The sequence below is a fragment of the Manacus vitellinus genome, unplaced genomic scaffold (assembly GCF_001715985.3).
Source record: "Manacus vitellinus isolate BGI_N305 unplaced genomic scaffold, ASM171598v3 scaffold_32_pilon, whole genome shotgun sequence".
In the NCBI taxonomy this organism is placed as follows: Eukaryota; Metazoa; Chordata; class Aves; order Passeriformes; family Pipridae; genus Manacus; species Manacus vitellinus.
Genome location: NW_021940460.1, coordinates 3,626,378 through 3,639,436, shown reverse-complemented (window position 1 = coordinate 3,639,436; position 13,059 = coordinate 3,626,378). Strand labels below are relative to the sequence as shown.

At 51.8% G+C, this 13,059-nt stretch overlaps 1 protein-coding gene across 1 annotated transcript in view; it reads left to right on the top strand.

Moving 5' to 3' along the window:
• SPNS2 (sphingolipid transporter 2) overlaps positions 1 to 11,406 on the top strand; it is a 93,495-nt gene extending 82,089 nt beyond the window's left edge. The window contains exons 12-13 of the mRNA XM_025895542.2: positions 8,399 to 8,445; positions 10,178 to 11,406. Of these exons, the coding sequence (XP_025751327.2) occupies positions 8,399 to 8,441 (43 nt within the window). The 3' untranslated portion in view covers positions 8,442 to 8,445; positions 10,178 to 11,406. The remainder of the gene's footprint in view (positions 1 to 8,398; positions 8,446 to 10,177) is intronic.
• Positions 11,407 to 13,059: the final 1,653 nt, after the last annotated feature.

Here is a 13,059-nt window from a genome sequence, read left to right as displayed (position 1 = left end):
CTGACCTTCCAAGGTTAATCCCCTGTGCCACGGAGAAAGGAAAACAATATTCCTAGGCTACCCCCAGCTGCTTCAGTGCTGTCCCACAGCAAGAATGGAATTTCTCTGGGTGCCTGAAGTTACAGGAAGGCAAAACTCACTTCTCCAGGAGCTCCAGATCAAAAACTGCTTGGGAGTCCTGCTGCTGCCTTGGCTGCTGCCTGTGTGCTGTGAGCTGTCCTGAAGTGCTCCTCAGCTGTGGAACAGGACTGAAGGCCCACAAAGTTCAAGGGGCACTGGGAATCATGTGCTACCAATGGGTTCAGCATGTCCATTGGCTTTGCAAAGGAGGGCTCTTGGCATGGAGGGACTTTGCCATGCAGGAGATTTTAAGCTCTCACTGAGACAGATTCTTTGCTAAGGCTGCCCTGGCCCAGGGACAAAACCTGCTCAGATCCCAGGCAGGTGACTGGAGCACTGAGCAGGGGGTGGCAGCTTTCCAAGCCAGAAACAATCTCTGACACGAGGAAATGGAAGAAATAATGAAAAATTCAGCCCTCCTCTGTGTTTCCTGAAGCCTGTCACAATCACAGAGCATTTTACAAAGGTATTGGCTTTTATCAGCAGCAATGAGCCCTTCTTGTGGAGCAATCTGCAAGGCAGATTTTTGGCAAGCTGTGACTGTGGGTGTGTTAGAGCAATTGTGCTTGGGTCAGGGTTTAACCCCCCCAAGCCCCTCACAGCCCCTCACTCATTCCCCAACCAGTGGATCAGGGAGATAATCAGCTGGAAAACTCTGGGCTGAGATACAGACAGCTTAATAGGGCAAGCAAAAGCTGGACACACAAGCAAAGCAAAACAAAACAAGGAATGAAGTCACTGCTTCCCATGGGCAGGCAGGTGCTCATCCACCTCCAGGAGAGCAGGGCCCCAGCACAGGTGACCTGGGAAGACAAACTCCATCACTCCCAAAGTCCCACCCCCTTCCTCCTTCTTCCTCCCACTTTCTGTACTGCTCATGATGTCCCATGGTCTGGGATATCCCTCTGGTCTGTTGGGGTCACCTGTCCTGGCTGTGCCCCCTCCCAGTTTCCACACAGCCCCTCCCTGGTGTGGCACTGTGAGGGGCAGGGAAGGCCCTGGCTTGGCAAGAGCAGGAACATCTCTGCATTATCAGCCCTGTGTTCAGCACAGATCCAAAGCACAGCCCCACACCAGCCACTGGGAGGGAAAATAACTCCACCCCAGGCAAACCCAGCACGGCCTGGACAGCATCTCCTGGAGCAACAGGGACTAAACTGTTGGAGTGTTACTTCCAGTGCTCCAGTAAGGAGTGTTTAAGTGCTCTGGCTTGGTCTTTCCCAAAGGTGCTGCCAGACCATCATCATGTGGCAGACAGGGCTTGTGAAACATGGGGATGGTTCCTTGAGGCCTCAAGGGCAGGTTGGACAGGGTTTGGAGCAACCTGGGCTAGTGGAAGGTGCCCCTGCCCATGGCAGGGTGTTGGAACAAGATGAGCTTTAATATCCCTTCCCACCCAAACCATTCCATGGTTCTGTGATTCCCCACACCTGGGAGCTCAGAGACTGATGAAAAGAGCTGTATCATGAGGCAGTTATTGTGGAGGATAAGAATTATGTTTCTAATCAAGTGGCAAAAGGAAGTTCAACAGGATTTTCTGTTTCAAGATTTAATTAGATCATACCTGCTTTGTATGTCATGTTTTCCCCCCTTTCACTTTCAATCATACCAAGAAAAAAGTAAGACCCTCCACTTCCCCCTTCCTCCATTATTTCAGTGGACATAAGAGTATGATATTATCCACATCTTCCATGGCATGAGAAATCCCCTCACCTTAATTCTGAGCCCATCAGGTTTTGAGACCCACATCTTCCCAGAGTTCATTTCCACCCAGGTCCTTGGGACCATGATTTGTGCTGTTAACTGCTCGTTTTCACATCTGTTCTGCTGCAGCTGCCTGGGAAAATAGCAGGACAGGTTATTGATTTTTCCTTTATGCCAGTTTTCTGCTCTGTCAAGATCTGCCAAAGAGGAAAAAGAGGAGCTGCCCCACATTTCTTCCTCTGGAGGCAAATCAGCACCTCGATGAAAGGAGCAGATGGAAAACACTCCCATTGTCTGCAGCTTTAAGGGGCTGAGCCCGACAGAGGGAAAGCTGTACTTGCTGTCCATGATGATCATATTGCCTTTGCTAAAGCCACTGATGTGCAGGAGGAAAAGGGGATTTGAGCCAATTCATTTCCTCCTGCAGCTGCTGGAGCAGCTGCCACCCCCAGCACAGGGCTCCCGCCGGGCACAGCCCGGGCCGGTGGCACTGCCCGGCAGGGAAGGGCAGCTCTGCCAGGGGGGTGGGCACCACCAGCTCCCCTCTGAGCCCTGGCATGGGGGCTGGAGGGGCACAAAGCCCCAGGCCCCTCCCTGGGTGGGTGAGTGGGCACAGGTGGCAGCCACAGTGGGCAGTGTTTTCCTGCTCCAGACTCCTGTGCTGGATTCTCTGCTGGATTTTGTTAAGTGTTCCCTTGGCATCCTGACCAGGCTCCCCAGGGCAGTGGGCACAGCCCCAAGGCTGCCAGAGCTCAGGGAGTGTTTGGCTGATCCTCTGGGGCACATGGTGTGACCCTTGGGGATGGGCCTGTGCAGGGCTGAGGGTTGGACTTGGTGATCCTTGTGGGTCCCTTCCAGCTCAGCACATTCTGTGACTCTTTCCCCTGAGCACACTGACCCCAGCTCCAGTGACAGCCCGCTCCTGGGAGGCTGGATAACCTGTCAGGATGCATCAGGAAGCTCAGTGCATGGGCTATTTTTAGCTGTGCTGCCCTGTCCCTGTGCCACTCAGTGGGACCTCTCCAGGCTGATGTATCACTGCTGCTCACCTTTCATGCACCTGCCCTTTCAATCCCTGTTTCCAGCTGCTCCGAGCCCAGGGTTCTGCAGGAATTCACCAGTTGTGTCCCAGAGTTATTGACTTCATGATCAAACCAGCCTGAGGTCAGATTGCTCTCTGGGAGCAATCCTTGGTTTGGCTGTTCCTGCAGGAGGTAACAGGTTGTCCTAAGGGTTGATGTTGTGCAGCTGTGTTTTAGGGAGGAGTTGGAGGCACAAATACAGCCGGCAGCTTATTCAGCATCCCAGGAATTCTGCTGTGGAGCAGGGAACCAAAGCCATCTCCTTCCAGCTGCAGGACAGCAGTGGCTCCCACGGGTACCTTCTGCTCTGCTTGATCAAAAACCCTGCAGTGAAGGGTGTAAAAGGTACATACTTGACCTGGAGTCCCAGCCTGCTGGGTTTGCTCTGTGTGAAGTGTCTGGTGCAAAGGTGGTGCAGGGCTGGGAGCAGTGTGTGGCATCAGGAGGGTGGCAGAGCCCAGCTGAGAGATCTCTGCAGGTTCCTGCAGGGAGAGAGGGGAGAAGAGCCATGGACTTTGTTTCAGGGGCACAAATCTCTGCACCAGCTCAGCCCCACAGCGTTCCCCTGCTGGCACTGGGCAGGGCTGGGTGAAACTCGGAGCGTTTAGTGGAGTTTGACTGATTCAAAGACCTCAGGGGAAACGTGGAAAAATCCCAGTGAAATGCAGTTCTACATCCCTCCGCAGTGAGACAAAGCAGGAGGGTCTGTGGAGAGCACGGGAGAGGTGTGATAATGTCTGAGGGGTGGCTGGTTGTGTTCTTCAGGAGTTTCCTGGTCCTGAGTTACCTGTTTATTGCTGGCAGGTCGCTGCAATGAGCATTCTGTCCCCCCAAGCTGACTGTGTTGATGAGGGTGTTGACAGTGATGGAAAATAGGAGTGGGATGGGCTGTTAAGTTTGGCTCCACTTCCCTCCTTTGTGCACTAAAACGTGTGTGTGTTTTGGCAATTGGCTTCAGCCAGGGTTTATTCAGGGCGATTGATCTCTGCAGTAACAAGGCAGTGGATAAAACAAACACCTCCTGACACTTCCCCCTGTCCCAGCCACAGCTGGAATTCAGAGGGGGGGCTGGTGCAGTGCCTAAATTCACTTTATGCTCCTCTGCCTGAGTGGTCTCTGCTCCTTCCAGCTGCAGCTGCCCTTGTGCTCTCATGTCAGGGAGGGCACATTGTCAGCATCACTCCTGCCTGTGGATCTTAACTTCCCTGGTGGAGTTTGTGTGCATGTGAAGATCAAGAAACCCCTCCTGGAGCTCTCCCAGCTCTCCTGCTCCACGACTGTTTGGTCTGTTGCCTGCAGGAATTACAGTGACAACAGCAGCAGTGCCCTCCTGTGCAAGTACCTTCCTGGGTTCATTTATCAGCTGATGAAATTCCCTCTTACAGCTGCAAGTCAGACGGGTGTGGAGCTGCCAATGATTCTCCTTGGCCTCTGTTCTCCCTGCACAGGCTCAGACACCAACATTGGATGGGAATGCTGCTGTTTCAGCAGCTGGAGCTGCACAGAACTGCACCTGGCTGGGCTGCTCATCATCCCTGGGCACGGGTGGAGGGTGGCATTGCCCCTCATTCCTTAATGCCAAAAAAAACACCCCACCTTGAACTCCCTGTTTTTCATAGGTTAGGGCCATAAAGCCCCCGTTACCTTTCAAGGATGTCAGTCTGAGTAAACATTTGATTACCTAAAATTTCAGGTTTCAGTGTGTTCACAGGGCCTTTTGGAGAGGTTTAGCCCCCCCAGAAACATCTGAGGAAGTTCAGACAGGGAGGAATCTGCTGGAGGCTGGTCCACCTGTATCCCTTCCTAAAGTGCTGCTTCTAACAGGCATTTGATGTTTGCACAATACATCAGAAACACAGAATTCTCTCCAGTGAAATGAAGAGGGATCCTTAATCACAGGCAGGAATTGCTAAGTCCAGTGGTCCAGCTGCCCCTGTAGCCCCAACATTCCTGTCTGCTGAACAAGCCCCTGCTCAAAAAGTCAATACTCAAAAACTCCTGCTCAGTAACTCAAAAAATGAGTTCTTTTCAGGCCAGAAGGACCCCACCAAAGCATTTTACTGTTGGCTGTAAAAGTTAAGTGATGTTAAGTACAGCAGGTTGTAAAAATCAGGACATTATTTCCTAATATGTTTCTCAATTACAAAATCCAGAGCCTGGCTTGTTTAGATAGCAGGAAAACTGGGCTCTGGGAAAGCTGCAGGATGCTGAAATACAGGTGGTGTTTAACTGGGGTGTGAAACGTGACTTTCACAGGGCTGGCAGCATTCCCAGCAGCTCTCTGGAAGCACAGCCTTTCTCCTGCAGCCCTGGGCAGGGTGGTGCTGCACACACTGGGCTGTGTCCTCCTTCCTGACCTGTTCCTGGCTGGGGTTGGAGCTCGTGGACAGAGGTGACACATCCCTGGGGCTCAGACTCCAGGCAGTGGGACACATCCCACTGCTGCTCCCCACAGCTTCCCCCTGACCTGCTGGGGCAGGTGGAGCTACAGGTGGGAAGGGAGATCTGGGGTTCCCCCTTGCTGGCCCAGCTGGAGCAGAACATTCTTGCACTGGATGTGGCAGCAAAAGCTCTTTCAAGTCCCTGGGGGCTGCCCAGCAGTGCTGGAACCTCCATCAGCTGTTGGCTGAAAGGGACAGAGCATTCAGAGAATAATCCTGCCCAGATCCTGAAATAGAGCAGAGCTGACCTGTAAAAAATCCTGGCCACTCATCTGTTATCTTAAATTTGCTGTCTTTTCCTCCTGCAGGTCTCTGACCAGCTGAGGTGCTGTGGAATTAGATCCATTTTACATAACATAAATATTTAACAGCTCTGGAGCATGTAGTTTAATATTAAACAGACAGGCTTATAAATACTTCAGAATTATAGGTGCTGTCACACTACATGGAAATGGTTTGATAGGATCTAGGAGAAATATTTAGGTTTGACAGGAGAGGAAGTGATGAGGGTTAGAGGGAATCAGCCACATTTTTAACGGCTGGAGGAGCCCATAAAAAAAAACAACACCAAGAAAAGTTGTGCAGCTTCTGTTCTTGAAAGGCAATTTGGGTGAGTTTCCTCCCCCTCAGGAAACAACAGACTGGATCCCACCCTGCTCTCTTCAAGGAATGAAAACATTCACAATCTTAAGAAAACACTGCAGAGAAAACAGAACAATTCAGTAGCCAATGCTGGTGAGATCTCACTGGTTGGAAGCAGGTCCATTCAGTGGGGGATTATCTTTATTAGAAAGACAAGTGGGACTTAATCAGGGATTTAGATGCTCTTGAGCCTTGTTAGTTTAAGCCCATGTACTACATTTTGCCACCTAAGAGAGTTTAAAGTTTATTATTGGTGGGTTTGCTTTAAGAAAATAAACAAAATCCCCACCTGGGCTGTGCCTGAGCCGGGAGCAGCTCGGCCTTCACAGGGGAGGGGGACAGCACTGACCAAAACCTGGGGACTGTTTCAGTTCTCCCTTCTGCCCACCAGCTTCCTGTGTGATCCCTGAAAGTCATTTCTCTCCCCAGCAGGTTCTCCAGGCACGTGGGGTCCAATTTCCCGTGAAATCTTCCAAATGCATTTCAGGATTAGCCCCTCCAGGCCTCTGTTCCCATCTGTGAGACAGAGATAAAGCAGAACTCGAGAGAAATGTGTTAAAATAAAAGGGAGGTACATTTTATCCCATAGGAGGCTGAACTATAAGTAATAAAAGCCTGGAAGTTGTGTGTATTTCTGGTTCACCCATCAGCAGTGCAGGTGGGTTCTGTGTGCCAAAATCATGGCAAAACTAACTTTTTCTGTGTATATTCTGTATCCTGTAAGAATGTGGAATGACATGCTAAGGGACATGACTTCCAAACATTCTGGCACATTCAAACCTCTGGAGTTTTAGTATTCTGTGACAGTTTCATGACACACCATAACTTACTTCCTACCTCTGAAGTTGGCTGTAGCATTCCCAGGTAATGTGTTTTGTCTCTGATGAATTCTGCTACCAAAGCACAGCTACAGTGTTCAATGCAATGTGATTTTCCAGTGCAGTGGGGTTACCAGGAATGGTGATTGTACAAAGGAACTTGAGTCAGCTCTTCCATCAGAAATATTTCAGTTTATGGCCTGGAAAGGCAGAGAAGGCACAGAGGCTTCTATGCACCTTGGAGACATTTCCTGTGGGGTTGGTGTGGAGTTGGGAGCTGTGGGCTGAGCTGGGCCAATCCCTGATGCAGAGATTTATTGGAAGGTGTGCCCTGAGCACTGGTTAATTTTTATCCTGGAACGTGTCTGAATCCAGCATCAGACCTTTTCAGCCAAAAACCAGTGTCCAGGGTCAGTACAAAGTGTGGTGAAGAGCCCCAGGTGAGTTTTAGTGAACCAGCCTTTCAAAGAAGGCTGATGTTTGCTGAGTTCCCACCTGGCAGGGCCTCGGGCAGTGATGGTCTCTGTGATGTTCCCTGTCCACCCAAGTGTTTCACTGATTGAGAGAGAAGCTGCTTTTGCACGTGACAGCAAAGCTCTAACACACTGCTGGCTCAGTTTGGTTCCTATTTCAACTTGGCAGAGCCCAGTGTCAGGAGAAGACTCTCCCTTTGTGCCTCAGATTTATACTCCTTTTGCCCAAGGAGAGCCTTTGGGTCAAGCCCTTGGACAGTGAAGGCGAGGCAGGTCCGTGAGCAAGGCGGGGTTTTCCAGTGCTGTTGTAAGAATCCAGGTGTTCCCACTGAGGTCACTGAGCATCCCAGACAGAGAGCAGGTCCCAAAGGGTGACGTGTCTGTGTCACAGCCCCAGCAGGGCCCTTTGTGTTCACCAAAGGGCTCCTGTCCCTGAGTTACTGCCCCGGGAGGGACGAGCAGCGTGGGGAGGGGAGGTGTTTGCTGCAGAGGAAGGCTGGACTTTCCAGGGCCTGTACTGCAAGGAGAAGGAGCAGGTCCAAGGGATGGACTTTGCAGGACTGTTGCTGCTGTGCCTGGGTCCCACAGAGCAGACAGGAGCTATCCTCTCACAGCAGGAGCTGTCCCTGGGGTGACACTGCAGACCCCGCCGGGTGCCGTCCGTCACCTGGGAACTGGTGTCCAGAACAGCAGCAGGCCTTCAGGAGCTAAAAATTGAGAGACAGATCCTTTTCTCCTAATTTAATTTAATTTTTATCAGTGGTGACTGTTTACATTTGTGCTGTCAGGCTGAAGGACAGCACCAGCCACTGCACAAACACTCTTGTTCTGGCTCGGGGAAACAGTCGCTACATTTGGATGCCTTTGGGACCTTCCCAAATCCTTGTCAATCCATGTCAGCAGTGTCAACTTGGCATGTTCCAGCCACTGCCAGGGCTGCTGTCAGACAGCCCTGTGTGACAGGGTTTCAGCTTTATACCATTGTGCAGGACAGTTGTTCATGTCCCACTCCTTTAGACGCTGTTAAGCAACTGAAACCTGGATCCCCCAGGTTATTGGGCACCTGTTTCTTTGCTGATTGCAGCTCTCACATGACACCTTTGTTTTCCCTTCCCCAGGGTGAACCAACTTGTGATGCCACCAGCCTCTGTGAAAGTCTGAGACGGTGAGTGACCCAAACCAGCAATAGGTTTCAAGCTGCCCCTGTGGCCCAAGCCCCCTGCCCACCCATTCCTTTCCTCATTATTGGAGAGAAGTTTCCTTAGCCAGCCCTGGTCTGCACCTTTGCTCCCTTCAAACCAGAGGAAATCAAGAGTGGGGAACCCAGGGGTCACCTCAAATGTCCTTTGTGGTATTGAGCTGCTTCCAGAACCTGGTGCTCCCTTCTTTGAGCAGGTGAGACCAGGTAACCTCTGTCCCCCCGACCAGCAGCAGGTGTGACTGTCCCAGCCAGAACTGAGAACATCCCTGGTGTTCCCAAACCTGCTGCCCTGCTCTGGGTCCAGCACCAGCTGCCCTCAAACCACCATTCTTAACTTCTCCCAAACCTTTGTTTTCTGGCAGCACCTGATCTTTCAGGTTGTTGCTGGACTGTCCCCACTGCCACCCTCAATCCAGGGTGACAACTCTGAGCCACAGGGACCATCCCCTTCCTGCTGCCCTCCCTTCTCCCTCGTGTCCATGTTGTCCTTATCACTCCCCCACAGTCACAAACACTTCCCAGCACTTCACTGGAGCCAGAATTAATCAAAGCAACTTTTTGAAGAGGAGATTTCTTTCCCCATAAATTAAATGCACTGAAAGAGTAATCAGAAAATCAGAACTCAGTAAGACACTTAAGAATGGCCTTTTGAGGGAAAAGATTTCAGACAATCTCTAGCACAGCAGATGTGTTATTTCCACAGAGGGGAGTGGATTCTGGGATAGGGCTGCCAGGAGCTTGCAGGCTCTGGGCTGGATGTGTGCTCACACATTATTATTTATCAGTAGCTCTGAGATAAAAGTTTGGGGGTTGGTTTTTTATGTTTGTTTTGGGTTTTTTTAGAAAACAAAACGCTCAACAAATCTGGGAGGAAATACAAGATGGTGTTGCTGAGACTTGCCTTATAAAAGTGACCACTTGGGTCCTGGGCACAGCAAGGTTTTTAACTGCAGTTTCTTCTTTTTTGGTCTAGTTTTGTGCAGGTTGAGATAAACCAGGCCATTGTCATAGGGAATTGTTCTGTAACTGAGCAGTCACTGATTTTTAAGGTCAGGGGCAATTTCTTGCATAACATGGAGCACAGACCCTCTGACAGGAGATCCTGTAGTAAGAGAACTGGTTATCCCTGCCCTGTTACCTTGGAAAGCTGCTGGATAGGCCCCAGAGTGCAGGAGTGGCTCCTCAAAGCCAACCTGGGCCACCAGCAGTGCCTGCTCTGCCCTGGCAGCAGCCAGAGCTGGCCTGTGCTGCTGGGCCCTCCAAGGGACAGCAGGTTGGAAAATGACAATTTAAGGCACGAGGCAGTGCCTCTTTTCTTCAATAAACTGAGGGGGTTAAAAACAGCCTAACAAAAACATCCCTGTAATCTGCTGAGCTGCTTCATCAGGAACAGTTGTACTTCCACACCTGGCAAACAGGACATGGTTGATGCCCCAAAATACTGCAGACAGGAGCTGCACCTGCTGCTCATCACCTCCTGGAGGAGGCTGTGCCTGGATCACAGGGCATTCGTTTCCCATTCCAAACAGCTACAGCACATCCCAAAGTGCTGCCTCCACCCTGGGCAGGCTTTGCTGGCCCTCCTCACACAGAGACAAAGGGTCTCTGAGCTGGCCCTGCCCCAAAGCTGGGATACACCTTTACCAATCCACCCCAGTGACTTCCCCATTAACCCCCTTCCCTTCCCCGTTCCCAGGTGCCACCGAAGGAAAGGACACGTGGACTCTGCTCCCACCACACCAATCTCAAGCTCGAAGCCCTTCCGTGCTGGATCCCAGTGGATCCTCCAGCCCCACACCACCCCGAGGGGCTCTCCAGCACCAAATCCATCCCCCCCACTCCAGCCTGCGGGGTCAGGCACCAGGAGATGGAGCAGGGCAGGCGGGGACACGGGACCTGCTGCAGCACAAGGACATCTGTTCCTCTGGGCATCAGCAACCGGCCCCCGGACCCAAAACGTGCTGCCCACGTGAGTGACTGTAGATTGTGTACATGGTTCTGGTTGTAGCCAATGAAGTCCACATGGTTTGTAGGACTGGTGTCCTATGGAATGCTGCTGCTCTGCCAGCACTCCCACACCCACCGACTGCACTAGCTGGGGACCCGTTCTGTACATCACCTTTGCTTTGACACTGAAGGCTCAACTCAGATTATTATTTTTTATTTAAATATGTCATAAGATGCTTTATCTCTGCTGAAGACATTAGATGAGAGATATATATATATATATTTAGATAGACAGTTTTTATTTAAACGTTTAAAACCTGGAGCTGCCTGTGCAACCACAGCAGACATGAGTAACGTCCACAGCTCTCCTTGGCTCAGTGCCCTGCAAGAGTTCCAGTGGGTGACCTCCCTGTCACCTGAGGCTGAGCAATGGGCAGAGGAGAGAGAGTCTCACTGCACTGGGAATGCTGGTGGTTGTCACAGAAAGGCCCAGTACGTTGGACAGAAATCCCTATGGGCTCTGGAGTTTTCAAATTCAGCCTCGCCTGGGAGGTTCACAGGCTTTTAAAATACCAAAATCCACCTGGCTGAATGGCTGAACCTCGGGCCTGGGAGTGCAATACTGCTGTGCCAGTGACCTCGTGCTTTGTTTACATGCTGCCATATCACACGGACTGTCGATGCTAATTCTCCCTGTCAGTGTTCCAAAGCAGTGGCTGATACTCTGTTTCCTGGGAGCAGCGTTTGGGCTCCTGCACACCCAACCCTGCCCTGTCCAAGTGCTCTCCCTGGGGTGTCACCTGTACCTTCACAAAGGTGCGTCTGAGACCTTTCAGACAAGGCCAGTGTCTGAACTGGGCGAGTCTCAAGTGCAGGGACGTGTCACGGGGCCACTTCACTGGGGTTTTGTTTCCTTGCTCCCTGCACTTGGCCTCCACGAGCCAAAGTGATGCTGTGCCAGGGGGGTGCTGCAGCAGTGTGGGGGAGGCAGGAGAGCACAGAGAGCACAGGCCCTGCCCAGGCCAGGCTGCCTCACCCGGGGCTCTGTGAGCTCCCCATCCTGTCCCTGCTCACCCCTGTCCCGCAGGTCAGATCCCCCTCCAGCCCACACCTCGGGCAGGGGGAGGCCCCTCCTGTGCTCGTGGCTCACCAGGGGCTGCAGTTGGGCTCCAAGCAGGACTAAATCAGCTCAGGAAATGCCAGGCTGGGACTGGATGCAGGTTAAAGCTGGAAGCTGCTGTCCTGGCTGTGCCACAAGGTTGCCCAGAGACACAGGAAGGTCCTGTTGGTAAATCTGGGTTTACCTCCCATTCCCTTCCAGGATGTGCTGGGACCTACAGCACAGCCTTGCAGTGGGGATGGTTGTGATTCCAGGTGCTCACCCCACAGCCAGTCCCTGCCCAGGCAGGTTCCAAAGGTGGCTCCTGTCACCCCGTGAGCCTTTCCCCCTCCTCAGACCCCACAGGACTCCTCTGCAAAGGCTCTGTCACCCAAAATACCTTAACAACAGCTCTAAGATTTAGCTAAAGAACCAGAGCCAGAAGTGTTCCTCGAGTGCCTGGGCATCCTCTGGAGAACAGCAAGTGGGTGCTAGAAATAACAAAGCAAAGCAAATCCCAAACAATGCTTCACTTCCCACCTCGTGCCACTGTTTACATTGGTAGGGGAAACTCAGCCTCTGCAGTGTGGGAGCCAAACTCTGGGCTTTAAAGGCACATGAATTTCTGATTCCTGTTAAGAAATTCCTTGTTAAGCTGTTTAAAAAGAAACAAAAAGCAACCCAACAATCAGTCATTTCATCTCAGAGACCAAAGAAGATTAACCACATTTCCGAAATTGCTTTTCCAATAGGCTCCCTCTGTTGTAGCATTTACTGTCAACAAAATGAAACATTCCTGCTAAGGTTCAGAGGTTAGGAATTCTCCTTAAAATTAATTCTCTGGAGTCAGCCATGACAAGGGAGCTGAAGTGGTTTGTAGTGTCCTTGTCTGTGACAGGCCCTGGTCCCTGTCAGAGCTCGGTGCTGTCAGGGGCTGGTTTTATCTTCTGAAGGAAATGCTGTGGGCTCTGTTGAACAAGAGGGAAAGGGAGCAAGCAAGGGAGTGAGAAATGAGTCTTACCTGCACCAAGGGATCCCTGAATCCCTGCTCCCACATGTTCCAGGCTAGGAGAGGGAGGCTCAGGCTCCTCCCAGTTCCCCTCGTCTGTGGGACCTACAATGTCAGGTTCACTCACCAGGGTCTGTGCAGTGCCCAGAGGGCACCAAGGAGGTTCCAGGTTGCCCTCAGTGACCCACAAGAAGGTTTTCTTCTCCTCCACTCCGTAAAGGGGATTTTCTAAAGCATTAACTGCCCCCTCCCAGCTGATCCTGCACTGGCACCGCTGCCCAAGCAATGGTTTGTACACAGGGAGGGGAACTGAGGCAGCAGGAACTGCCCAGAGAGGCAAGAAAATAACCCAAAAGGCAGCAAAGTGCCAACCCAAGTGGCTCCAGCTGCCATCGCTGCCAGGGCAGGTCTGGGTGGCCCCAGGAGCCTCTCCCCTTTCAGACTGGCCAAGGGAGACCCTCAGGGTGAGACTAAACCCCCCAGAAGACTGGCTGTGCTCTGGGAAGCAGAGTTCTCTCAGCAC